The 27,378-nt window shown below is 42.7% G+C and overlaps 1 protein-coding gene and 1 long non-coding RNA gene across 37 annotated transcripts in view; one reads left to right on the top strand and one right to left on the bottom strand.

Moving 5' to 3' along the window:
• CACNA1C (calcium voltage-gated channel subunit alpha1 C) overlaps positions 1 to 27,378 on the bottom strand; it is an 852,604-nt gene that overhangs the window by 54,879 nt on the left and 770,347 nt on the right. For 26 of the 32 annotated variants that reach the window (XM_053254970.1, XM_053254969.1, XM_053254973.1 and 23 more), the window contains 7 exons: positions 26,791 to 26,823; positions 23,529 to 23,657; positions 17,170 to 17,235; positions 11,900 to 11,991; positions 10,250 to 10,418; positions 4,312 to 4,439; positions 3,218 to 3,314 (listed from right to left, as the gene is read on the bottom strand). In XM_053254970.1, the coding sequence (XP_053110945.1) occupies positions 3,218 to 3,314; positions 4,312 to 4,439; positions 10,250 to 10,418; positions 11,900 to 11,991; positions 17,170 to 17,235; positions 23,529 to 23,657; positions 26,791 to 26,823 (714 nt within the window). The remainder of the gene's footprint in view (positions 1 to 3,217; positions 3,315 to 4,311; positions 4,440 to 10,249; positions 10,419 to 11,899; positions 11,992 to 17,169; positions 17,236 to 23,528; positions 23,658 to 26,790; positions 26,824 to 27,378) is intronic. The other 6 variants (XM_053254974.1, XM_053254988.1, XM_053254986.1 and 3 more) reach the window with 1 other exon arrangement.
• The window catches only part of LOC128326992 (uncharacterized), a 235,157-nt gene that overhangs the window by 76,175 nt on the left and 131,604 nt on the right, over positions 1 to 27,378 (top strand). Inside the window, exon 4 of one of the 5 annotated variants that reach the window (XR_008308385.1) lies at positions 17,661 to 18,287. The exons of the other annotated variants lie outside the window; for them this stretch is intronic. This is a non-coding gene — a long non-coding RNA (uncharacterized LOC128326992). Of the gene's footprint in view, positions 1 to 17,660; positions 18,288 to 27,378 lie in introns of those variants that run through there. 5 annotated transcript variants of the gene reach the window in all.

Here is a 27,378-nt window from a genome sequence, read left to right as displayed (position 1 = left end):
CAAGTAGAGTCTTTCTCCACTTGCGCTCCAGTCGCCTACATTGCTGTTTCTGTCCCCACAGATCTTCCGTATACCAAGGGGCCAATTTCAAAGTGGGTCGGAGGGGATGCTTAGGGGCAATCGTATCTACTGCCCTGGTGAGCTTGTTGTTCCAGTTCTCCACTAGGGCATCAACAAGATCACCAGCAAAGCCAACAGTAAGTCCCTCCAAGGCTTTTTGGAATCCTATTGGATCCAATAACCCCTTCGGGTGAACCATTCTAATAGGCCCCTCACCCCTGTGGAGGTGGGAAGTGGTTGTAAGCCTACAGAAACAACAAGATGGTGGTCCGTCCATGACAGTGGGGAAATCATAGGAGTCCCCACCCATGGAACACTACCCTGATCAGAGTAAAAGACCAAATCAAGGGTGTGACCTGCAACATGCATTGGTCCAGAGACCACTTGGGATAGGCTCATAGTTGTCATGGCTGCTATGAACTCCTGAGTTGCCCCGGACAAGTTGGTCCCGAAGTGAACATTGAAGTCCCCTAGCACCAAATGTCTGGTAGACTCCAACCACTGTTCCCTCTAAGGCCTGTGCACGTGTGCGCGCTCATAAGTTTTTGGATGTCCTCTCAGTTCAATTTAGATCCTGCTCACGTTGAATCAGGAAGGCCCCATTCTGAATGCAGGTGCACACAGACTGCCTTGATACTGCTGCCCAGAACAGAACTCATTCTACACAGAAATGAAGAAAATTAGAGGGACCACTGATTCCAACACAAGTTCGGCAACCAAGACTGTGAGCTCAGTACGGGATTCTGTTGGGCAGCGGGGCAATCGGTACACCAACAGAAGTCCCAGTCTATCCCTGGTCCCCAAACTTAAGTACACACATTCAATATGATCAGATACCCCAATAGGGATCCTGGTGAGGGAGATGTTATCCTTATAGACCATAGCCACTCCACCTCCCCGCCCATGTCCCCTCACCTGCTCTTCTACAGAATACCCTGGAGGGTGAAACTGGGACCAGACTGGGCCACTAGCCTCTCCCAACCAAGTCTCCATGATGCATACCAGGTTGGCCCCTTCATCCACAATCAAATAATGGATGAATTCAGGTTTATTCTGGATTGACCTGGCATCACAAAGGAGCAAGGTGAGGCTATGTGGGTTGTTGGCAGGAGCAAGGTGAGGCTATGTGAGTTGTTTGTTGAAAAGCAGTATATAAATATTTGTCATATTCGTATTGGTTGTATTCATACATGTATTTTAGCCTGTGCTGGTCTCATACTGGCCCATACACTTGACAAGGACTGTAACTGACTATGCAGTTCAGTGGGGAGTGGGGGAAGGTTTCTTTTTTTCAAAACATTTCCTCCATCTGTGATCAACTAGAATAACAGAAGACTGCTGTCTAGATGTGCTTTAAGAAACTAGTTATCGGCTGACAATCTGCACAGCAAAACATGGCTAGTACAGACCTGCCTGCACCACTGCAGGACTCTAAATCATCTGGCAACACTGCTGCGCAGGAGGGCAGTACTGGTATTGTTGGCTTGTGTGATTGCACATCGCATGCTGTTTCCATGGTTCCCAGTGGAGGCAGCACACAACGTGCAATTGCACAAGTCAGCAGTACTGGTACTGTCCTCTTATGCAGCAGCACTGCTGGATTATTTAGAGCCCCACAGCAGTGCAGGTGGGTATGTGCCATCTGCAATTTTCTGTGCAAAATGTCAGCCTCTGCTTCATAAAATAGAATCTCTTTAATTGCAATCCAAATAAATAAAGGAAGAAAACATTGAAGAGAAGAGTCCAGGTTTAGTTGCTTTGCTTACAGCAAGGATGTAACTAGGGATTTTAATAACAGGCTACATCATATAGTCCTCTTCTATCTCTCTAACTATGTGCTCCAGTTGGTAGGTCCCAGTGTTTCCCATTTCCTCTTCTTAAATATTGATTGGGTGGAGGATGAGGCAGCAGGAAAGGAATGAACAGATCCTGAAAGATCCTATTGGGTCTAGAATTAGGCAATAATTAATCACCAAATTGTGTTATTGTGTCTGTGTGATCATGACAGGGAAGAGAGGACAGGTTTAAAAAGTACACAGACAGGTTTTAAAATACCATCCCTGATTTCCACAAATCTTCTCTTGTAATATTTCTGCTAATAATAATTGGTGACCAGCAGGGGCATAGGGAACTTGGCTGCGGCTGGAGGACAAATTCCTCTGGCAGCTCCCCCACCCACTATGCTTCACCATCATGTGCGCAAAGCATGTACACGCCCCCAAGCCACACAGATGTCAGATGCAAGGGGGCAGGGCCAATGCTGAGAATGGGACCCATCAGCCCCTGCAGAGCTTCCTTTCCTCAGTCAGTGATTCCATGACTGAGGAAGGGAAGCTCTGCAGGGGATGATGGGTCCCATTCTTGGCATTATCCCCGTCCTCTTGTATCTGATGTCAGATGCAGGGGTGAGGCCGATACCCGGAAGAGGGTCCATTCAGACCATCTCCCATCCCTCCCCATTCAGTGTTTAATTTAAATTCTGGCTGGCTGGACTTTCCCGCCCAGCACAGCATTTCAGTGAAACACTGGCTGGAGGGGAGAAGGGCATGCCTTGTGCTCCCACAGCTGGTGAGCATTTCGTTTGCTGGCTGGGTGTGGGAGGGAGCAAGGAGAGCCCTGGTTGAGGCAAGGAGGAGCCTTGGCGACTCCCCCAGATCCTGGCAGCTGGGGGACAATTGTCCCCTCTTGCTCTATAGTCTCTACGCCCCTGGTGACCAGACTACTTGGGCTGGGTAAAAGGTTTATAGGGATGAGATCTTCAGGGATTAGGGCTGGACAGCATGGGTGTGTTGGCTTCCTCACTTATCTTAGCTGCTTTTATACCAACTCTAGAATCTGAAAGGAACTTGTAGGCTATGTCCTTCAACTGTTCAGGCCTGGAACCCCCTGCGTACTGTAGGGGATATGTGAGAGCAGGACACAGCACTAAAGAATAGGCTCTGGAAGTTCTTTTCAAAAATTTTCATCAATCTTAAGTGTGTGGAAATAGCTGGAAAGACAGCACTGCCAATGTTATCCTGGCCCCTAAATAACCATCACAATTATGGCCTTGGGCCACTTGGTAGGGGCGTCTGTCTGGATCAAGGGAAGTCTCAAACAAACATTAAATTCCACTGGTGGATCTCCTTAGCAAAACATTTGGGAATGACTGCCTTACTTTGCAAGCCACCCTGTGAGGGCAGAGTTTCCCAAAACCCAATGGGGGCTGTATCCGACGCAGGAGTGTCACCACATCAAGGTGTTTGATACGTCCCCTATAGGAGAAAGTGCAAAAGGGACATGTCACAGAGTGAGGAATACATTATTTGAGTTAAATAGAATCCTGTGTGTCAGAGTTGCTTTGTTACTAATGTTGCAAATCCGTTCTTTTCTGCTGATAAACACAAACACTACCACAAACACCCCAAATATATGTTGCCCTGCTAAGACAAGCTTGAATATGTCTTGCCCAAACTTTTATACAGAGGGACAAGATACTACTTCTGGGAACTGCACAACTTTAGATTGCCTTTCTGGGATAATTCATATATCACTTTGGGCATTTATTTTTCAATGGGAAAACATGGTAAAAGTAAAAGCTCTTGCATAAATATGTAGGTGCCTTCAATTGGAAAACCACCACAGGCCCCTTGGCCTATTTTTCTGCCTTTCTGCAAGTTTGTACCCTCAGGCTATTTCCCAGTCAAAGCTTCCTATATGTATGCAGTCAATTGTATTGCTAAATTATCTTTACTTTGGAGTGAGTGCAAGCTATGGTTGCTAAATTTTGTGCTGAGCCTTTTGCCAAGGAAAAAGAGACAGACTTTGATTCCTTTGAACTCAGGAACTGTGGCATCTTGCTATGGACCTAGAAGAATTAAGTAAACTGTATATCATCTGCCTCTTATGTCATATTTTGGCATAAATTAGGATTACGTTAGAAACAACGTTTTGCTTTTTATTTCATTGTTTGAGACATTCTATTCTTTGTGTCTGTTAAATAATAAGCATAAATTCTTGGTTAAGTAAACCTATGAGTGATGATCGAGGGGGTTCTACTAGGTTTATCAAGTAGTTAAAAATTTTTGGCTGCCCAATACATTGAACTAGGCTTATCTCACATCACATTAATATAGTTCATTTATTATTTACACTTATATACTACTCTTCATCCTGAGACTTTTGTCTTTTTGGTCAAGTTACAAAGAAGAGTATAATAACTTTTGGAGAGTAGGATGCTTAGAGTCTGGAAGCTTGGGGCTGGGAACTTACTTGGCTTCGGGATCATATTCAGCCCAGATCCGTTTAAACTCATCCAGATGATGAGGACCCAGAATGGACCAGTCCCGTGTTAGGTAATCAAAGTTATCCATTATAACAGCTACAAAAAGATTGATGATCTGCAAACAGGAACAGAAATATGAATGGGGAGAAAGAACCTCTTGTGAGAATCCTCCATGTACAAGCTGCTTTATATGCACAATTCAGAATCTGAGTTTTGAACAAGGAAAGTCTGTGAAAACATTAAACTGTGTGGGTGAACAGGGTCTCACCCACACAACTTGATCAAAGATATTCTGTGAACTGGATATAATCAGGAACCCAGCCACATTTAAAGGGACCAATACTATATATATTAAAAATATGCTATATATACTTCTCTGAAGAGATGATGATACTGGCTAACAATAGGGAAACAAGCAGAAATGCAGCTTCTGCAATCATTGCCTCAGTGAGGACAGTGTTGGAACTTCCTTTGAAGTCCACAAGAGCCCCACAGCGTATCCTTATGGAGGTGGTAGGCCACACATTATGTCAACCAGCACCCTTAATGCCTAACTGCAGTGATAGTAGCAATGTGGGTTCAGCTGATCCAACAATTATTTAATAAGAATACTCCACATTAAAAAAATAAGTTTATCTTATTTTCAGGTGTTATTTGGACATCTTTATGCTTTGGAAGACCAAGTGCTATTGAATTAAATTAACAGTTCTGGTGGGGGTGAGGAAGAGAGATAGTGAGACCGTGCACACAACCTCACCGGGGAGGGTGGGCGGGCTGTGGGGAAGGTAGGAGTTTGCCTGCCTTCCCCGGCAGATGAGGAGCCACCCCTCCACCGCACCATTTGCTCACATGATCAGTGGTGTGGCGGCAAAAGACACTGGGAATGGGAGGGCTTCACCTTCCCACATCCCAAGGTGCACCGGGGCATGAGAGTGGCTGCTCCTTTCCTCCCGGCTCACTGGAAACGACAGTGGGCTGGAGGGAAGCTGTTTAACCCAGTGGAGTTCATCTAGATGATCACCAGCTGAAGTTAAGTGAACCAGAGAACCATAGGTTTGCTTAACTTCGCCTAAATGGCAGGTTTGAAAGTGGGGCTTGGTGTGGGTGCAGTGTCAGGAGTGACCTCGCTCCCGGCGGGTCACATGTGCAGCCTAACCCAGGCTGGCCTGCCCTAGCCTGGGTTAGGCTGTGCATGTGAACGTCCTTAATACTGAAGATACTTTGCTTCTCCCTTCCTAGCTTAATGGGAGCTGGGGACTCCCATCATTTCTTAGCCCTGTTATCTACCTGCATTGCAGCATCCTATTCTTTTCTGTACTGGGGAGAAGAGTAATCAGAATGATGCTGGACACCTAGAACAGCCACTTTGCTTCCTTTAAGTCAAGCATAATCTTGACGCTTGTAAAAAGTAGCGCTGCCCACATCAAATATATTTATTTTTCCTGTTAATCTCCATCACAAACTCAATTACAATATATTTTCATATAACTCTGCAACAACAGTGCAACTTCTGTGCATGGCAAACTTTTAGCCAATAATTGCTTAAGGAACAACACCTGTTTTCATATATGAATATTTGATCATCTTAAGAACTGAACTTAAGGACTGCCTGCAAGGATAATTCCACTAATTCTCCTTTCCAAAAGAGTGCAGAATGTCTGAACTGAGCATGACATCACAGCACTGTTTCATTGCCCATTTGTTCGCTTTCTTAGCAGTCTGCCCCAAACAGTTTGTTAGAAGATAATTTAGTTAAATTCCCTTCTCTTTTTTAGAACATCTACCACCTTAGCTCATGTATAGTAGCTGACACCCAGACTAATGCTGTGTTTGTGCAATGAACATGCAAGAAAGCTGCATAGCTGCAGAGGTTGCTGAGGCTTGCACAATAACACAAGTGGAACAGGATGTAGGCATCTACTTCTGCACTTTGTTGCACTAGCACAACACCAGTCTGGAATGCAAGCACCTGCCTTAGCACATCTGGAGAGTACAATGTCCTTGTGCTAATGCAATATGGTAAAATCAGTGGCTGACATTAAGTCTAATGTAGTGCAGTGTTAGCCTGGATGTCAGTCGCTGATTTTACTTTTCAGTATATAGACAATGCATACAAAGGTTTTTAGTGCATCCACAGTTTCAACAGAGATCCCCCCAAATGCTCCTATTCATCAGGCAATGAAATTGTGTTATGATGTCATGTGCAGGTTCAATTCAGATATCTTGCCTCCTTCTGGTCTAAGAGTTGTGTGGCAACTTCCCATTTGAACACTTCAAAAGGGAATATTTGCAACTGGCTGATAGTTGGAAAAATCTTGTGAGTTCAAGGAATCTTCCCTGAGAAGTGGCCACTTCCAAGACAACTAGGACCTCTTGTAGAGAAGCGTGTAATACTTCCTGAGTGTAGCCAGTAAACCATCTACAGCTTGATATAATGAGTGAAGAGGGGCAAAGGTTGAATTAACTAGTGATTTACTGCGCTCCTCCAAGCACTTTGTCTATTTCATCAGGTCTTCACAACTGAAAATCACACCATGATTGTAATAACAAAAATAACAAGACACATTCCCTACCAGATAATATGGGTCCCAGACAACAATTTTATTCTGGGCGTAGTCATTGCATGGTATAAATTCATTTATTCAGCATAATGCAGTAAACATCCTTTAATTTGGAATAAGATAGTAATTTTTAATGGAGATTTTTTTAAAGTCGCTGATCTTGCTTTGAACATGACTAGTACTTCAAAGCCTCTTCTTTCTAGAATACTTATTTTTATTACTTCTAGTTTCTGAGCACAATATGGACCTTGCCACATGAACAGTATTTCCTTTATATTTTCAAATTGAAACATTAAGTTAAGTGTTTGCTGTAATTATATATTGTTGCTTATCAGTGACTTGCGGTTTGCCATTCCATTCACAGTAGCTATGCAGTAAGGTATTTCATGCTGTTGAGGCTTGCATACCTTATCAATAGATAATGTATCCACACTCCTGTCTGACATAAAAATTGAGTTGCCCTTGTTCTGACAAACATCCATCCATCACACACAAACATAGATTGAGGAATAGTCCTTTCCCCTCACTATTTTGGAGAAATCAACACCTTGCTCTGTCTGAGGTTGGAACTAGACAGGATGTGGGAGGTCCATGAACAGGATCTCCTGCAGTTTTTATTTAAATTTAAAAGTGGCTGCAGGGGAAGGCAGGTGGGAATTCACATTGGGATCATTCTGGGCAAGGGGTCATTTAAACTCTTTTTCTTGTGATATTTTCTTGACTTAAACCATCCCAAGCTGCTGTTTGCTCTGTAGGGACAACATGGTGGCTGACATTCTGGTTAATGAAATGCTTGTGGAAGGATGTTGCACTAGCGACTTCCACTAAGTGTGGTGCTTGTGTTCCAGACTACTATTTGCTTGTTATACAAGCGCTTCATTAGTTAGGATGTCAGCTGGTATCTTTATCCTGCCCTGCCCCCTATAGCAAATCTAAATATAATTTATATCATGCCCCCCACATCTTCAGGAGGTAATCTAGACTGGCTCTGAAACAGTGTTGAGGGATGAGTGAATAATAATTTTCTGCAGTTAATTATGCTAACAGGTCTGATGACTTTAACAAGTGCATTTTTCTTAGTGTTCTAACACAACATTATTTGTCTTTACTGAAGACCCTAAATTGACAAAGGTTTGGAAAAAGAGTCTTAATATATTCTACAGCAATTCACAGCAGCTCACGATCCTCCCATCCATGTATTTCTTTTCTCTACAGTTTCCCAGTTTTCTGCTCACAGTAACTTCATCTTTCTATTCCCACTGGTCTGTATTGTTCTCTCCTCCTTAAATGCTTTTCTTCGCAGTGGTGGCTGGGCAGGAAGGGCAGTGCCCCCCCCCCCCAACAAAAACAAACAAGCCAATAAAGGATCAGACTTACCAGCAGCCAGGGAATCCTCCAGAGCAGAGAGCTTCCTCCAGCCCCTCCTTCCCTGCCTGTAACTTCTTGTTTTGGTCTTACTGGCTGGAACAGCGGCTACATAAGCTGCTTCAGACAATCTGATTCCTAGGGGCTCCTCCTGGCACAGCCCCCAGGAAGAACTAAAATGATGGGTTAAGATGCACTTCCTAGTTGCTTCAGGGAGTATATTTTTAATACATTCCACCCTTCTTCCTGGGGACAGTGCCAGGAGGAGCCCCCTAGGAATCAGATTGGCTGGAGCAGCTTGAATAGCAGCTGTTCCAGCCAGTAAGACCAAAAGAGGAAGTTTTAGGCAGGGGAGGAGAGGCTGGAGGATGTCCTGGAGGATTCCCCAGCTGCTGGTAAGTCTGATTTTTTTACTAGCTTATTTGTTTGGTGGGAGAGGGGATGCAGTCCCTTCTGCCTCTCTTTTTGCATTTTGCCCTTCCTTTCTGCTTTCCTCCCTGCTTTTTGCCCTGGCTTTTTTGCTTTCTGCCTTCTTCCACCCCACCACTGGGTATTTACCATATTTACTTGGTAAATACACAAGCCCACTGGCATGGAGGATGGCGGGGGCAGGGGGAGGCTTCTGCCTCAGTGTCCAGGTTCTCTCCTGCCCACCCCCTGCTCCAATGCTCACCAGCTACTACTGCTTCATACTACACTTACACATAGAGGTCTGGACTAACTATTCCTGCTATCTCACTAGTTCAGTTAATTCAGTTTGCATGTTGGTTATAAGTGTAGTCAGTCAGCTTCCCTACTTCTTATCCTCTAAGAAAACATTTCTTTCTCAGAAGAGAGTGTTTTTGAAAAAAGGTGATTCCAGCTTCATAGGTTGACTTGAAAGTCCATGCCTTTGTGGCAGGGAATTAGTAATCTACAGCCCACAATTTGTGGAAGTTCTGGCATGGGAAGCTGTTGTCCGGTACTCAACATGACCCATTCAAATGTAGATATACAGTATATGTCTAGCAAGTAAATATGGAATCTGGGAGGGCTGTTGAGCTCTCAGGAGCATTTTTTAATTGGGCAACATTCAGTAGCCCATCATAAATTCAGTAGTACTAAGGATATCTGGGTCTGATCAGTGCTTGGATGCAGGCTCACCTCAAAGTTCCATCATGAAAGAAAGGTGGGATATAAATATAATAAACAAATAAATAAAATATTGCCCATGTCACTGCTGACATATACAGGGGCCCAAAGAAGAGAACATTAAACTACATTACTCTGTTTTTGAATTTGACACCATGCAGAATATCATGAATCCCAACTATACCCTGCATACCAATGTATTATCAAATCTGCCATGGACGGACGTATAGCAAGGTTGGAGTGGGTCTTGGGACAGAAAATGAAAATGGGCCCCAGCCCGCTTGCTTTCTTCTTCAGAAAAGTGAAAGAGGGAGCAAAGAGCAAGTTGAGACCCAACTGGTGCCCTCTTCTGCTCAGGGTCCCAGGGACCTTTGTACCCCTATTGTTCAATGGTAGCTATGTCCCTGGCAATGGACTATTAATTTACAGCATATGCTCTCAGGCTAATGTGAGTGTTGTAAAGAGAACTTTCAGAGTACGAACAATTTTGGAATTTTGAATAATAATCACCCCTAAAGTTTGCATAAGGATGGGTTTCTATTCTGTATTCCAACAAATGTTGTGCTGTGATCCTCAAAAAACTTTTGGTTAGTAGTTGTGAACAGACCAGAGCCTTGGTGTGATTCCATAGTCTCTAGGGAAAAGACTAAAAAAACTCACATGTTGTTTGAGCATAAAGTGACATAATTAATTGCAAACTTTCTCTGGAAGCTGTTGTCTTGAGTTTGAAATGTGTCATCTAAGTTGTCGTGGTCATCTTCTTTGAGCAGTATGTGCCAATTTTATTTTAAATGAGATGCATTATCCATGCTTGAATAAATAGTGTACTTTAAGGGCCAAGACTTACAAACTAAGAACAGATACTCACTAGAAAGGCACAAAGCATGTAGAAACTGATGAAATAAAAGATGGCGAAGCTGCTCCCACAAGAATGTTCACCTTCAGGAAAGTTGTTTGGCTCCACAGATTCGAGATCACACTTCTTATCTGGGAGGCATGCCAGCATGATTTCCTGCCAAGCTTCACCAGTCGCACACCTGGTGGATGGGATTTTTTAAAAAAAAAACAGTGAATACTTCAAAAGATAAACATTCAACCATTTGCTTTGGCTTTGTTGCTTAAGGGGACAGACTACATCACAGTCAGCAGCTGAGTGCAATGCATGGTTCAAAAGCAGACACTTGTGAGTGGTAACCTAATTGTCCAGTTATGGCAGGGCACTTGGAATAGATGTGTTTTAGAATATTTTGGAAATATCAGACATTATCTATTACTGGAGACAGGATATCAACTTCAGTGCAGCACAGAGCATATTGAATGTGGCACATATTAGAGACTGTAGTTGACATGTTGAGCAGTGTAACATGGGTGGTGCTGATCCACCTGTGCTGCTGCAGGCTCACAGTGGATCCACTCATGCTGCTTTGGGCTTGCAGCAAAGTCTTGACAGTCTTGCGTTTTTGCACAACAATGCAAATACTTAGGAAGCCCACATTCTGGAAACGTTAGTTAGCTCAGAAACAAGTTGCTTGACTGTCATATGTTTCCATTTTAAGTAGTGCTTCCAGAGTAGGGGTGCAGTGCTTCAAGTATTTGTGCTCTTGCACAAGAGTGCAATGTATTATCAGATCTGCCATGGACAGATGTATAGCAAGGTTGGAGTGGGTCTTGGGACAGAAAATGAAAATGGGCCCCAGCCTGCTTGCTTTCTTCTTCAGAAAAGTGAAAGGGGGAGCAAAGAGCAAGTTGAGACCCAACTCGTGCCCTCTTCTGCTCAGGGGCCTAGGGAACTTTGTACCCCTATTGTTCAATGGTAGCTATGTCCCTGGCAATGGACTATTAATTCACAGCATATGCTCTCAGGCTAATGTGAGCGTTGTACAGAGAACTTTCAGAGAACGAACAATATTGGAATTTTGAATAAAGTTCAAAATTGAATAAAGTTCAAAATCACCCCTAAAGTTTGCATAAGGATGGGTTTCTATTCTGTATTCCAACAAATGTTGTGCTGTGATCCTTGCACAAGAGTGCAAGATTGCTATGGATCCACTGTGAGTCTGTAGCAGTGCAAGTGGATCAGCACCACTCTCATTACATTGCTCAACATGTCAGCTGTGACATCCTAATTAAGGAAGTGTCCATGCATTGGGAAGACACACCCATGCTGTGGAGGGTTTCTACAGTTCTGCAGTGCATAGTGTATGTGTGTGGGAATTTTCTGTGATCTCTGCTTTCTCTGAAAATGCCCATCACCACCCTAAATTATGTTCCTGAGGAATGCATGACCCTCAAGGACCTATTTTCAGATGGCACAGGACATTTCCCAATGAAGCAGAGATTGGGTAAAATTGCCTAACATCCTCTGCCCTGTGCAGCTAAGAAAGCTCTTCACAGCACCAACATGTCTTCCTGGTGCGTGGATGCTTCCTTAGTTAGAATATCAGCCACTGGAAGTCACTTTTGCAAGATACGGTTGAACCAGGGAGGAGCAGAATCAGCACACATATGCAAGACCTACCTGAAAAGCAACAGCACTGCCTGAGGGAAAGTCTGAAAGTTGTTGTTCCGGTTAATTTCTGTGGTATCATTCAGGGCAATTTTACCAAACACCTAATGAAAAGAAAGAGCTTGAAGGTTTATGCTTCATATCACCTATTACACTGATATGCTTTTTAAAAAGATAGCTGTACCCTTGAATGGTTCAGATATCCAAATTTGAATGGTTCAGATATCCAAACTAAGATGTCTTACAACTTCCCCCATATTATATATGTATTTGTCCAATCTTTGGCATGTGTAGCACTTTATTTTCAGAAGCCCACATGTTCTGCAGCATAATATTAGCAAGTCTGAGCCACCTGTACTGCTACAGGTGTCAAAGGAACCACCAGCAGCAAGAGCACAAATACTTAAAAATATCATGCCTGCACTCCAGGGGCACTACATAGATTGTTTCCAATCTAAGTAGTGCTCCTGGAGTGTCGCTATGCCACTTTCAGTATTTATGCTCTTGTGCAAAAGTGCAAGACCACAGGTGTTTCCTTAGCTGCCCATAGCAACACCGGTCAGAAAGAACATGCTGGCTACTAAACCTAATCGTTTTACTTTAAGGCAGGTGCTAAAATGATTTAGGGTCATGCTTAGTTATTTTTTTAGTTTATTTGGTTTTGTTTCATCCACACAATTCAGTATGTATTCTCTCTCCACATCTACATACAACATTAGTAAAAACTGTAAACTATAAAAACAACAACAAGGGATTACAGTGGTTTTGTCTCTAATTCTGATCAACAGTAGGGTTAACCTATCTGTTACAACATACAACATTCTAACGTAGCTTAGGTAGACTAGGGTACATTTGCCAAGAGATCTTCTTTCTTCCTTTGATGGCCAATGAAAATCTAGTTCTTCAAAATATTTGTAAAGATGGCATGTGAAGATGACATTCCCATATTTCAGTTTAAAGACGCAGGAACACTCTCATCTTGTTTACAAATTCCTACAGATACAGGTGGCCCTCATTATCCGTGTGGGTTCCATTCTGACCTACAACCATGGATAATGAGACCTTGAGTCAATGGGAATTAGGGGGTTAGGTTCCTCGAGGACAAAAATGGGTAAAAAATACTGGGAGGAGGCAAAAATAAGAAACAAATTAATGTTGTGAGCTGCTCCGAGCAGTAGTGTACTGGAGGGTTAAAATATTTTAACTAAATAAATAAGTGAATTAGTGTACAGTGCCATGCTCTCCAGCTCTTCAGCTGTTTAACAATGCTCCCTAACCCCCAATTTCCTGTGAAAAATCATGTGGGAAAGTTTTTTTTTAAGGAAGAGCCACGAAAATGTTGGCTGGAAATGACCTCGGAGATCATTTCTGGCCACCCAGGAAATGCGAATAGGTAAATTTGCACTATTTTTATATCTGCAAATAATGAGGTTGGGTCTCCGTTGCCTGACTGTGGATGTGTGAAACCATGGGTGCTGGGATGGTAGATAATGAGGGCTACCTGTATAACTGTGTTAAGTGGGCAAAGGGGTACTTTTAAAATTGCTGATTCTTTTAAATTTAGCAGGGAAAAGCAATTTGCCCCAATTTAGTTCAGCACAGCATCTTTCCAGTGGCTGTTGCCGGTGTCTACCTTAATTTTTTAATTTTTTTAAGATTGTGAGCCCATTGGGAACAGGGAACCATCGCATTCTTTTTTCTATGTAAACCACTTTGAGGGCTTTTTTTTGTTGAAACATGGTATATAAATGTTTGTAATAATAGGAATAGCTGATATCCTGGCTAAATTACTCAATGGAAGTCCTATTGAAATTAATAGGACTAGTTAGTCCTGTTAATTTCAATGGGACCTCTGTTGAGTAATTGGTCTGTATGTCAGCCAAGTATAATAAATTCTCTGACAAATGTATGAAACCATCTGAAAGTGGATCTTCTTATTTCTGGTGTTTCTCAGAACTACTTATGTACACTCCCCCCGGCATGTATTTTTGATACGACCACTGTATTTTTAAGTTACATAGCCTGGATCCAGGGAGTAATAGCTGAACTGGAGAGAGTACAGTCTATTTTTCTAAGAGCAATCTTTGCAGTGCCTAGGTGCGTGCCTTATTCTGCTCTATGCTTGGAATCTGGGTCTTTCTCTATTGTCTATAAAGCCTGGGAGCTTACTTTTGCTAGATGGAGTAAACTCTGTTCAGAGATTCAGGATTTTTCTTTTTTCCAATATTTATGGGTGGATTCTTATCCCAACCCTTGGCTAACATATGTAAATAATAAAATTATGCAACTGGGCCTTTCTCCTTCAGAACTCCTTACTTGGGAATATAATAAGGTGATGGAAATATTATTTCTCCGGTTGCACGATATTGAACGGCAGGAATTTATATCTTCGGCCAATAGGACTTGCTCCCCTTTACATTTTGGGATTTTGCTGCCTTGGGGAGATAGAGGTGCTAATTACTTAACAACGCTGCATTTTTCTAAATTTTGGGTTTCATTTGCTCAGGCCTGGTTTAATGTGTTGCCCTCTTCTCTTTTGGAATGGAGGTTTGCTAAAGATCATCCTGCTACGGTTTTCTGCCCTTGTGGCGTTGGCCTCCTGGAAACTGTCACCCATGTATTGCTATATTGCTCTTTATATCGGGATGCTAGAGAAGAACTTATGTCCCCTGTTACTCAAATTTCCCAGAAGGTGTGAGCTCTTTTATACATATTACTGTCTCGCGGATTCAAGCCCCGGATTACAACAATTGTAGCTAAATTTTTCTACATTGCAATCAGGTTAAGGTCCCTATTAAGTGCTTAATTGCAAGAGCTGTTCATTGTTTTTAAGTAATTTATTATGAGTGATTGTATTCTGTTTTATTGTGTTTTAGCATTGTTTATTAATCGTTATATTGGGCATATTTGTTACTCCTATTTCTGCTGGCCAACAGCCGTAATAAAATTGATGATAAAATTGATGATGAAGTTACATAGCCAGTGATGAAGACTCTGCTGCTCTGGATTTTAGTAAGACTAAAAAACTACATTCAGATCCTTCCTGTTCACAGAAAGTTATGACTCATAATCTCATAAGCAATAAAAAAGAGTAATTTCTATGGTACATAGAATTGTTTGCAACATGATTCTTAAACATAAAATGATGTATACCTCAGACCTCAGTGATGAACTACACTGATGCACTGGGATGTACTTGTGTTGGATCAGCACTCCCTATGTGCCAGAGCAGCTCCAGAGATCCTTGTGTCTGGAAGCTGTTGCAGAATATTCAAATCCAAGGTACCATATACTGTATTGATGTGAATATTCACATCATTGCAGGGAACTGAGGGAATATAGCAAATTAGTGGAAAGATGGAGCCATGGACTCTTTCCCTCTTCCCTGCAAACCTCTTCTGCTGCTCTTCAAAGAAAAAGCAGAGGGTATATCAGACTTCCCTCCAGTGTTCTAATTTTTTTTCATCTGTGTGCAGAATGAGTTTTGTTCTAGGTGGCAGTATCAAGGCAATGTGTGCACACATGCATTCAGAATGGGACCTTCCTGATTAAACCTGAGCAGGATCGAAAATTAACTGAACGGACATAAAAAACCGTGTGAGCGTGCGGATATGCGCACGCCTTAGAGGGAACGCTGCTTCCCTCTCTTCTCTCATGTGCAAGACTAGCCATTGCTTGCTGTTAGGCCTGCCAATAGAGAGAAAGCCTGCTAGCAGAGGAGAGCTGGTCTTGTCATAGCAAGCATGTCCCCATAGCTAAGCAGGGTCTGCCCTGGTTGCATATGAATGGGAGACTTGATGTGTGAGCACTGTAAGATATTCCCCTTAGGGGATGGAGCTGCTCTGGGAAGAGCAGAAGGTTCCAAGTTCCATCCCTGGCAGCATCTCCAAGATAGGGCTGAGAGAGATTCCAGCCTGCAACCTTGGAGAAGCTGCTGCCAGTCTGTGAAGACAAGACTGAGCTAGATAGACCAATAGTCTGACTCAGTATATGGCAGTTTCCCATGTTCCTAACAGAGGGTACACTATAATAAGAGGCCCTGATCTCACAGGGAGACCACCTGGCAGTCCCCTGTATCTTGGGTAAGATATTTTCTTTTACCTTTTGGGGTCATGAGCAGAACATGCTATTCTGGGTTCAGAAAAATCCTGCTGGCACAAACCTTCTTCCATGTGAAAAGTGTGGGTACCTTTATCTTAAGGGAAAGAAGTACAGGGACATTCCACAAAATTCAGCACTAGAGGAGGAAAAAAGCTTTAAAAAGGAAGTCCTGTAAAGTTTGTTGCCTTAGAAGCCCTCTGGAATTCTCCAGGCTTAAACTCCCCCACTCCCTGGTTAGCAATGGCAGTTGCAGCTGTTCTGAGGGGGCGCTGGGAGTTTCCACTGCAGGAGGACAGATTAAATACTCTTAGGCAGGCCATATTTTTCATTTCAGGAAACAAGAGGATAAGGCAGAACTTCCACATGGGGAGATTTCTTTTGTATACAACAGACAAAATGATGGGCAATAAATAGCTAAGCTAACATCAGCATTTTACCTTACTCATCTGAAAACCACAGTACAGTTGCCATGCAGAAGACTTGAAAGGAAATTCCTCCTCTGAAAACACTTGTTGAAGTTTCAGAGGAGCAGTTTCATCCATTATCATCACTCTATATTCTTCTACTTGGTCACATAAATTGGTGAAGCTTAAAGATTGTGAGGCTTAATAACAGGAGATAGCTAAGATGGATCTTTTTTAATAAAAAAAGCTAGGAGACTTGTGTCATTGTCAGTTGGAAAGACTTTGCAAAGCCAAGGAGATAGAGAAGCAGATATAATAATGATTTTTAAAAACTTTGTACATTGTGTGAAGGGAATTCCTTGAAGCTTGGTTAATTCTTTTTTCATTATTATGAACAGAAAACACGGGTGGAAGCAATAACTTTGGATGTGACAGAGATGCACATTTTTCTTTTTAACCTTTACCCTTTTGAGATTTATTTTTTTTCTGATACCTTAAATTAAGATTAGTTGGAATAGTTATCTCCAATGAATGAGTAAGAGTGTTCAACATTTAACTGGAATAGTTACATACTGTGTATGTCAGGTGTTGCTATAAGCAAAATGTATATAAAATGCAGAACAAGCCCTACCATTTTGTTGCAAGGAAAGATGGGTGGTGCCTTTTTTGTCATGACACAACCACTGTGACATTGCTAAATTGTATGAATTCATGCAATTCACATGTGTGTGTGCACATGTGTGAGAGACAACGTGTTAATCTTGAGGAGTGACCTACCTGCATCCCGATCACAGCATAGATGAAAAAGAGCATCACTATTAAAAGAGCCACATAAGGGAGAGCCTGGAGGAAAACCAAAAATAGGTCATGGTATATCATTTAATAAGGAAACTTGGCTTGCTGGAGCCTGGGATATTCTCATAGGTCCTGTGTTGTTGAAACAATCTGAGGGGAAGGGAGGGAGACAAAGAATGGCTTTGCCTTGTACAATATGCAGCCAAACATATACACATGAATACATTTGTACTTCTGCTTTCAGTCACACATTGTCATGTCTGAAATTCTCCCTCTGTGGAGAGATGGAAATCATGCATCTGCTCCCACACACCCTGAGATGTGTGAGTTCCTTTTGGGACATGGCTATATGTGACAGAAAGTGGAAGTATGGGTGCACTTGTGCACCTGCTTGTTACATGTATTATGCAAAGTAACACTGAATACTCTGAATACCGCAAGGAATTGTTGTAATATATTATTTTTGTCACTAGGTGCCTCTGCTGATCCATGGCTGACTTTGCTACACCAACCCTGGTACCATCACCAAGAGGCATACTTCCTCAGTTATGTTGTTACTAAGGCTTGCTTTGCATGTTTGCTTTTCTGACTTGACTAATATTTTCGTTAGAAAAAGCAATGTGTGAAGTGGCTCCTAGAATGGGCATAATATCAGTGGAATTACTTTGATTGTACATTAAAAAGTAAGCATGGAATAAGGCCAGTATCTGCTAATCTTCTCTGAAGAATAGTAAACATAGTAGCATCATCTTAATGCATTAAAATGTTGTGCCTTGTTGGAGTGCTTGTAATTTCAAAGTTTTTGAATGCCATACTCAGTTATATCACATCCTCAATCAGAAAAAAATCACTCCTGCTACTTTAAAATTAAGTGTCGCTGCCATTGTTTTTGTTAACTACCCAAATAGGTAAAGACTTATTCTTAATGTCATTTCCTGTTTGTTATTATGAGTCAGGATCAATAGTTTTAGGGATACACTGGAATTGTAGTGTCTCTTCTGTGAAGCAATACGGGACAAAACATTTTGGAACTAGGTTACCAATTTATATTCTGTGGCTGACATCCAGACTAATGCTGCACTAGCACTATGGGGGATGGGTGACTTTCATTGATCTTCCCTTCCCTCTGAAACCCACTGTGTCTACTGAAAATATGTTCCTGTTGTGCAACCCTCAGAGACATATTTTCAGGAGGCACTGTAGGCTTCAGAGGGAAAGGGGGGTTAGAGAAAATTGCATCTCTGGTAGTGCCAGAGTATAATTAGTCTAGATGTCAGCTTGTGAAACTGGGTGGGGTGGGGGGATTGGTTGTCTTCATTAAGCCACTAAATGATTACTTTTATGGTCACCAAATGGTAGGGTTTCAGCGGAACTGTGTTGGACTCTATGATGGACTCTATGGCCATGTTTTTGATAGGTAACAAAAACATAGTTTGCTGAAATCAGGCAATGGACCAATCAGACACTCAGGTTTTATTGTTTCCTTCTCACTCATTGTTGAGTGACACTTAATAGGTTTGTTATGCTTCCTGAACTGTCACTAAGAGTGGATCATTTAGGGCCACACTACATGTTCTGTTAAGCAAATGCACATGCTTTTTATAACTTAAACAGCAGCCATGGGGGTGGATGGGAGCAGGTGCTAATGGGACCTTCACACCTGGGAGCAATAGTAACGATGGAGGTGGGGTGGGACTATGACCGGGCAACGATCTATTCCAATTGTGCAGGCGTGCTGGAGTGCCTCACAGTTCTCAAGGGCTGCTGGGCCGGACAGACGGGCTCAGCGGCCACTCCATTCCCGCTGTTGCCGCTATGGGGGAGGAGAGGAGACCTGCTTGGCTCACCCCCCAGCCATGCACATGGTGGCTAAAATTACAGAAAAGATCGGAGGTTCGGTGTGGCAGGGCAGCGGCAGGGTGGGCATGGGGTGGTGGTAGAAGGACATCCTGGAGGCCCCACCAGACATCCTGAGGCCCCACCAGACCTTGGAGGCCATGGACTGGGGCCTCAGGGCCCAGGGCTAAGAGCACTTCTGCCTGTCCCCCACCATCTCAATCCTGATTATCCCTTCATGGGTGCTCCATACACAAGCATGTCAGTTCCAGTCACATGCTTAACATAACATAGAGTTCAGGCTCTTGTTGAGTGCTGGCTCCCCATTTGTAGCCATTATGTTTCTTTGTAGTACTGTATATGGACATATATTATCTATATCATAAAGAATCATGGGAGATAGAACTAAGAATTGCAGCCACTAGTGACTCAATGAGAGGTACAGGCAGTGAAATGGAAGAGGGAGGAGAGATACTGGTATGCTGGGATAGAGGCTCAGCAGGTCTGTTCTAGACAGCTGAAGAAAAGGGCTATGGATCTTGAAAAGGCCTTTTCTGAAGAAAACGGCTTTGGATCTTGTTCAGGACCCATTTACAGTCTTGTGTTAGAAACTCTGGGGGTTGCTACCTTGCTGACTTTTAAATAAGTGCATCTTTTTAAAAAAGACTGAATTTTGGCCGCCATTTCTGTTCAGTCCAAATGGTCTCAGATGGTCTTGGCATGTGCATGTCTTTATTTTTAATATGCTGGTATCCATAATTTCATTATGTCAGTTTGAGGATATGCTTAAAAATAAGGAGTTGGGCCTGCCACATATCTGGGTGGAATTTAACTCCTTGTGGTGGCCATAGGTGCATGTTTTTCCAGTGCCAGAAGATAGTGCAGGTCCACAGGCTGGCCTGGGAGGAAAGGTTTGTCATCTTTATTTTAAAGTAAAACTTGCATTACATGATTACAAAAACTAGGACTGTGAAATATCTTTGGGAAACAGAAAAATTACTATCTATCTATCTATCTATCTATCTATCTATCTATCTATCTATCATATTTATATACCGCCTGATATTTGTATCTTTAGGCTGTGTACAACATTTAAAACAAATATAAAAGAGAATTAAAACAATTGAAACAATTTCATAGGAGAAAAACAAACAGTTTAAAATTAATTTCATTTAAAAGCCTGAGGAAACAGGTGTGTCTTGAGGATCTTTCTAAAAGCAATCAGAGATGGAGATGCTCTTATTTTGACAGGGAGCACATTCCAAAGCTCCTGGACCACAGAGAAGGCCTGGTCCCAACTTGCCACCAAACAAACTGGTGGCAACCGTAACCGAACCTCCCGAGATGATCTTAATAGGCAGCTGGGTTCATGACAAAGAAGGCGCTCTCTTAAGTACCCTGGACCCAAGCCATTAAGGGCTTTATGGGTAATAAACAGCCCTTTGTATTTCACTTGGAAACATATTGATAGCCAGTGCAATTTTTTCAGAATTGGAGTTATGTGGTCCCTTCAAGTTCTCCCAGGGACCAGCCTGGCTACTGCATTCTGTACCAGTTGTAGTTTCCTGACTGTGTACAAAGGAGCCCCACGTAGAGTGCATTACAGTAGTCAAGCCTGGAGGTTACCAGCGTATACACTTGGATCTCCAGAAATGGGCTTGGCTGACTTATCAGTCAAAGCTGATAAAAAGTGCTCCTGGCCACTGCCTCAACCCGAGAAACCAGAGAGAGTTTGGGACCTAGGAGCACTCCCAAGCTACGTACCTGATCTTTCAAGGGGAATGTAACCCCATCCAGAACAGGTAGATCTAAACCATCTCTTCAATCCTGACCCCCCACAGTCAGTACCTCCAACTTATTAAGATTCAACTTCAGTTTGTTATCCCTCATCCAGCCCATTATTGCCTCCAGGCAGGCATTTAGGGAAATTATGCCATTTCCTGATGAGGTCTATATGGAGAAATAGGTTTGGGTGTCATCAGCATATTGAAAATACCCTGCACCAAATCTCCTAATCTTTCCCAGAAGTTTCATGTAGATGTTAAAGAGAGTTGCAGACAGTATGGAACCTTGTGGAACTCCATGCTCACTTGGCAGAGCAGCAATCTTCAAGTGCAACCATCTGGAATCTACCAGAGAGAGGTAGGAGTAGAACCACAGTAAAACACTGCCACCCAATCCCACCTCCCTCAGGCGACCCAGGAGGATACCATGGTTGATGGTATCAAAAGCCGCCGAGAGAGCCAAAAGGATCATCAGTCACACTTCCTCTGTCAGTAGCCAGCTGGAGATCATCCATCAGTTGGCCATTAGGCCAACTGAGACAGTCTCAACTCCATAGTCTGTTTGAAAGCCAGTTTGAAATAAGTCTAGATACCCTGCATCATCCAAAACTGTCTGGAGCTGAGAGGCCATCACCTGCTCAGTCACCTTGCCCAACCATGGAAGATTGGAAACGGGTCTTTAATTGGCTAACTCTGAGGGATCCAATGTAGGTTTCTACACATAAGGTCTAATAATAGCCTCCTTAAGACAAGGAGGCATCCTGCCCTCCTTAAGAGAAACATTTATAATATTTACCAGACCCTCTCTGATAATATGATTATCAGATGAAATAAACCAAATTGGTCAAGGGTCGAGAGAACAGGTTGTAGAATGCACAGTCAAAAGCAATTTGTCCACATCCTCAGTCACAAGCTGAAAGTGATCCAGTCTAATCCTATAACAGGAGTTGCTGGACACCTCCACAGTAGACTCTCCAATAATTGTGGAATTCAGTTTAGCCTGAATATGAGAGATTTTATCCATAAAAAAGTCATTGAAAATGTCACTGTGAGTGACTGATGGTTTGAGGTTCAATTTCAAGGTGGGAGGGGCACATACTAACCCCCTCACAACCCTAGACAACTCCGCTGGATGTGAATTTGCAGAAGCAATGCAGGCAAAAAATAATCGCTTCCTTGCTGCCCACACTGCCAGAGCATAAGTATTCTAATATGCTCTGTGTTGTGATCTGTCGGAGTCATGCTGAGTCTTCCTCCACTTGTGCTCTAGTCATTTACTTAGCACCCATGGAACACTACCTTGATCACAGCAAAATTCCAAATTGAGCATCATGAGTCAGTCCAGAAACCACCTGGGATAGGCTCACAGTCGTCATGAACTTCTGAGCAGCTCCTGACAACCCGATCCCAAAACAAACATTTAACAACCTGGGCAACACAATAACCAGATTCATCAGCTCAGTTTGCGACTCTGTTGGGCAGCGGGGTGATCGGTACACCAACAGAAGTCCCAGTCTATCTCTGGTCCCCAGGCTTAGGTACACACATTCAATATAGGCAAATTCCCTGACAGGGATCCTGGTAAGGAAAATGGTATTTTTATAAACCACAGCTATCCCATCTCACCTGCTCAACCAGAGAGTATCTCATTGGGAGGAGCTTGGACCAAACTGGACCACTAGCCTCTCCCAACCAGGTCTCTGTAATGCATACCAGGTTGGCCCCTTCATCCATAATCAAGTCATGGATGATCTCAGGCTTATTTTGGATGGACTAGACATTACAAAGTAATAAGGTGAGGGTCTGTGGGTAATTGGCACTGCTTTCCAAGGTCAAAGAGGTGGTAGGCCTGCTGGAAGGGGAAACAGCAATTAAATTTCTGAGTTCCCTTCCCCTGTAACAGCCTGCTGACCTACCAACGCCATGTCTTCGTCGATTCCCCACCACCACTGGAATAGCTGCTTCAGAGTCATCTCCCACTTTTCCATCTCTGGACAACCCAAGACACATACCTGTACCAGGCCCAACCAATTACTAGGCAACAATAATACTGTAGTCAGCAGGAGTCTTCCTTTTAGGAGTCCAAAAGAATATGTTTGGCCCCAGCCCTAAGTCCCACCCCTGAAGCCTGCCACCAAAGGCTGGCCCCCTTTGGTGGCCTGCCCACTGGTGGTCCATGCCAGTGTCTGCGCCGCAGTGTTGCTCCCCTTGATAAGGACCTAATGTTTAAAAGCCCAACATGCGTGGCTCTCACCTACACTATAAGGCAAGTCCGGCTCAGGTGCAAGATGTTACAGCAATTAAAAGTGAGCAAAACACCAGATAATGGCCAAAAGGGAGAAGTGCATAGAAGCCACAGCCAGAGTTCCTCTCCCAATTCAGAAGGGGGTGGGAAGCCAGATGAAATAAACTCCTACCCCTACAGTACTCTTCCAGTCACCTTCTCATTTATCAGAAAGGGATCTAGTTATTCTAATGCAGAGTCTAATCTTTACTTATGGAAAATGTATGAATTCCAGAAACAGCTAGTTTGTTTTACAAGAGCAGCTATTTATTAATCCAACACTGGATTTTGAAATCCTCCACCCTCACCTTCACCCTTGAGATACCTGTGGACAGGAAACAGTGCCACAGGATGTGAAATGTATAATGCTAAAGCAAGCAGTAGAGGTGACAGCTTTGTTCTAAGTCACAGCCACATATGGAAAAATGAAAGAATACCTGGAAGGACTTGATGAAGGTCCACAGCAGCGTGCGGATGCCTTCCCCTCGGCTCAAGAGCTTCACCAGACGCATCACACGGAAGAGTCGGAAAAAGGTGATTGAGATGCGAGAGTTTTCGTCTGCGGTCTGGAACCCATTGGCACAGAGGGCAGTAGTTACAACAGCAGATGAGGAACACAGACCTTGGGCCACAGAAAATGCTACTTCACAGGAAGAGCTCACTGCACTGTTCCCCTGCCTTACAGAAGTCTAATCTTCCACTAGTCCCAGAAATTCAGATAGGTGAATTCAGATCTGTTCTGACTGGGCTGATCCAGATGTCATGAGGAACCTTGGTTAGAGTTGGGCTCTACATGACATCCCTGAGCCTCAGGAATGCATGCTTCCATTCCCATGTGTCTACTTCCTATCCAGGTTAAAATTCTCCAAGATTGGTAGGTTTGGATGGCGTGACCAATCTTGGCTTATTCTAACCCAAATGCTTCAAAAAATCCAAGATTTGTGCTCAAGCCAAGATTGGTGGATTTGGACATGACTAATCTCGAATTATTTTAACCTCGAAAAGAAGTAGATGCTCATATGGGAATAGGAGGGAGAACGCATGTTCCTGAGACTTAGGGACGGCACATGGAGCCCAGCTCTAACTGAGGTCACTAACCTAAACTTTTTCTTCCTTGTTCCTCAGCAATTTTCTCTGCTCCTTCAGTGGCATTACTTAAGTTCTGATTTCACCTAATTTTAAACACGGCAGATTTATCAAGGGTCATGCTGGTAGTGTGAGGCACTGTTTCTGCTGCTGTTACAGCTGAGAAGCCATAACTGACTGAAGCAGACAAAAGTTACTTTGGTTTGGAATTCTTGATTTGAAGCTTTTAAAATTCCATAATGCAGTTTAATCAACAACCATAAACCTTGAGGACTGTGTCATTAGGGGTGGAGTGACTATGACCAATTCTGGCAAAATTTCTTTTCCTTGAAGAAACACCCATGAAGAAAGATGTAGGAAAAATAATGACCATATGCCCTCTAAACTTAACTTAAGCTCCATCTATGGTATACTTAACCTGTGTTACTTCAGGAACAGTGCAATTCCAAAGTTTATTTCCGAATGGTGGGTCCCTTTCAATGAGATTTGTACTGCAAAAACAAGCCAAGCTAAAGGATTTCTTCAGCCTTACCAATTCTTGAGGTCATTCACACAATCAAAAACTCTGTTCTGCCTGGGCTTGGAAGCTGTATGTTCTCCCAGTTTTCAGTTGTGTGGAAGCAAGGAAAGAGGAAAACCTGGGTAGAAGTGATTGTGTGGAAGCAATCACTTCTACCCAGGTTTTCCTCTTTGCTTCCTCACAACCAGAAATTGGATGCACACACAGCAACCAAACCCAGGTAGAACAGTTTTTGATTGTGTGAATTACAACCTTGTGTTATTTCTAACTTTGTACCTTTCTACATACATACTAATTCTCACTTCCTTAGCTATGTTTCTCATGACCCTTAGGTAGTTCCCACAACCTGTACATTGCCCAGATAAAAGTTATTTTTGCCTGAATGCTACTGTTTAATAGTCCCTAGAGTTTTAAAAACCCCCACAAAATCCTCTGGCTTCTGCTGTTCTCACAGCTCCTTAAGTATGCACTTTCCCCATCCAATTCTCTTTGAGGCCTGTGACTAGTCTAGACATTCTTTGCCCTGCACCCATGCCAGGACAAGAGTTTTCTGAACTGAACAGTATCTGCTGGCTTGCTTTGGCTTGTGTGAGAAAACTCCCTGCCAAGCAGACTTGTGTGTGTGTGTTTGGAAACTGAGCTACCAAACCATGCAGAGGATCCAGGTTTGTTTCCTCTTGTGCCCTAAAAACATCTAGTGTTTCCTACTAGATGTTCTGTGGAAACACAGACTGATGACATGGGAGGAAACTGTACCCCTTCTTCTTCCATTGCTGCAAAGCCAAGAGCTTGATGCTAATTAATAAAGTACATGACCAGGAAACAGTGCAGATCACCCCCCACCCCAACATACACATACCCCCGATTTGGATTACTCACCACTGTGTATACCAAAAGAGAACAGACCCTTTGATTTCCTGTTAAGAGCTCAAAACCAGCATTTCTAATATGTATATATTTTGTGAGACCCAAGTAAGAGAAGGCAGTTTCCTCTATTAAGTCAATCAGTCCATTACATGTATATATAATACATTCATTTTCAGTAATCATGTGACCTAGCATCTGCAAAACACTCAGTGGTTGACTTGACCTTTCAGTATGTTATACTATAGCTTCTGGATGAAAACACTTGTGTTGCAAGTGGGGGAGGGGAACATTTGTTGTTCAAGGGCAGACCATTCAGCTAAGATCCCAAGGGAATGCTGTGATGTTCTTTAGTGCTCTAGGCAATGTTGATAGCTTGTTTTGCTCAGCACATCCAGCTTACAGAATTAGAAAACTTGAGGCCAAGAAAAGGGAGATCTTCTCAACTTGTGTAGAGGTACAATGTGGGATTGGGAGAAACAGCCATTTACTTGGGAAACTCTGCTTTCTGCGAAGTCCCAATATTCTCACTGGCTGACATCCTGACTAAATTTAGGCACACCAAATTTATCCTTTCTCAAATAAATTTAGCCAGGATGTCAGCCACTGACCCTAAGCAGTGGGCAAATATACATCACTGCAACATCACTGACATCAGTCAAATGATGGTATTTATTAACTGCATTTCTTTATCTCAGCCGTCAACAAGGATAGGATGAGATTAGTAACCTAATGTGTGATTAATAAATCTAATCTGCCTAGAATAAAATAGAGCACATGCCTTGTTATATACTAGTTCTGCCTTCAGAATCTCCACTTTAAGACTCATTACAATAGGAATGCAAGCCTCTTTCATAGTGTTGCAAACTATGTTGCAAACCAATTCAGTTGATTCAAAGAGCTCATTACTAGCAAACAAGAAATCTGAAAAGGATTCCAGTTCTCTCTTGGTAATAATTTATTAGAAGGTAGGACAACAGTTAACTTGACTGAAGGAAAGCTCAAAAGATGCACAAGAAATACAAATCATGTGCAGCATAATCAACAGCTCATGTGAACACCAGACTCAACAAACGGATACACAACATGGTGGCTTCATGCAGAGATAACTAGGCTAGGCTTGGAGACAGAAACCCAGGTGGTCAGGGTGAAGAGATAATAAGGAGTGTATTAGGAGATTAAGGAGTGTGTCACAGAAGAAGCTGGGAGGGTTTTCTGTTAGATCTTACCATAGAGGAAGAACATTGGGTATGTTCAGCTGGCTTTAAAGAAAGGCAGACAGAGATAAGCTGAAATAAGTCTCCATTAAAGAGGCCCAGTAGGCTATGTCTTGGATAATACAAAAACAATGAAACACCATAGCAAGGGGAGGAAGGGAATAGAAAACAAAATAGGACCACACAACAGAAAATAGACTGTGCTCTAGAATGCCATTGATCAAATTCAGCCCTAGTGAAAAAGCTGATATCCCCCTACTGAATTCAGCAGAATACACACTCACACACAAACGTACTGCAGATAGGAATTTGACTCATGATCATATAGATTAGACAACCTGGGATCTACTGAGAAGTTTAGCAGTTGCCAGTTTGTTTCTTATCCTTATTTATTTTTCTCACATACTCATTTAGATTGCAAGCCTGGAACTATGTATTTTGAATAATCTCATTGGCATTAATGGTACTACTCTAGAGTAAATGGTTTTGCAACTATAATAAATTGTACATGGAGAGTAGTTAGCCTTTCCTTATCCATTCAACTCCCAGTATCCCACTGCTAAAATCACAATTTACTCTTAACTAACATTTGGGTTCAGT

The sequence above is a fragment of the Hemicordylus capensis genome, chromosome 5 (genome assembly GCF_027244095.1).
Source record: "Hemicordylus capensis ecotype Gifberg chromosome 5, rHemCap1.1.pri, whole genome shotgun sequence".
NCBI classification, from domain to species: domain Eukaryota; kingdom Metazoa; phylum Chordata; class Lepidosauria; order Squamata; family Cordylidae; genus Hemicordylus; species Hemicordylus capensis.
This window is presented reverse-complemented; position numbering and strand designations above follow the sequence as displayed.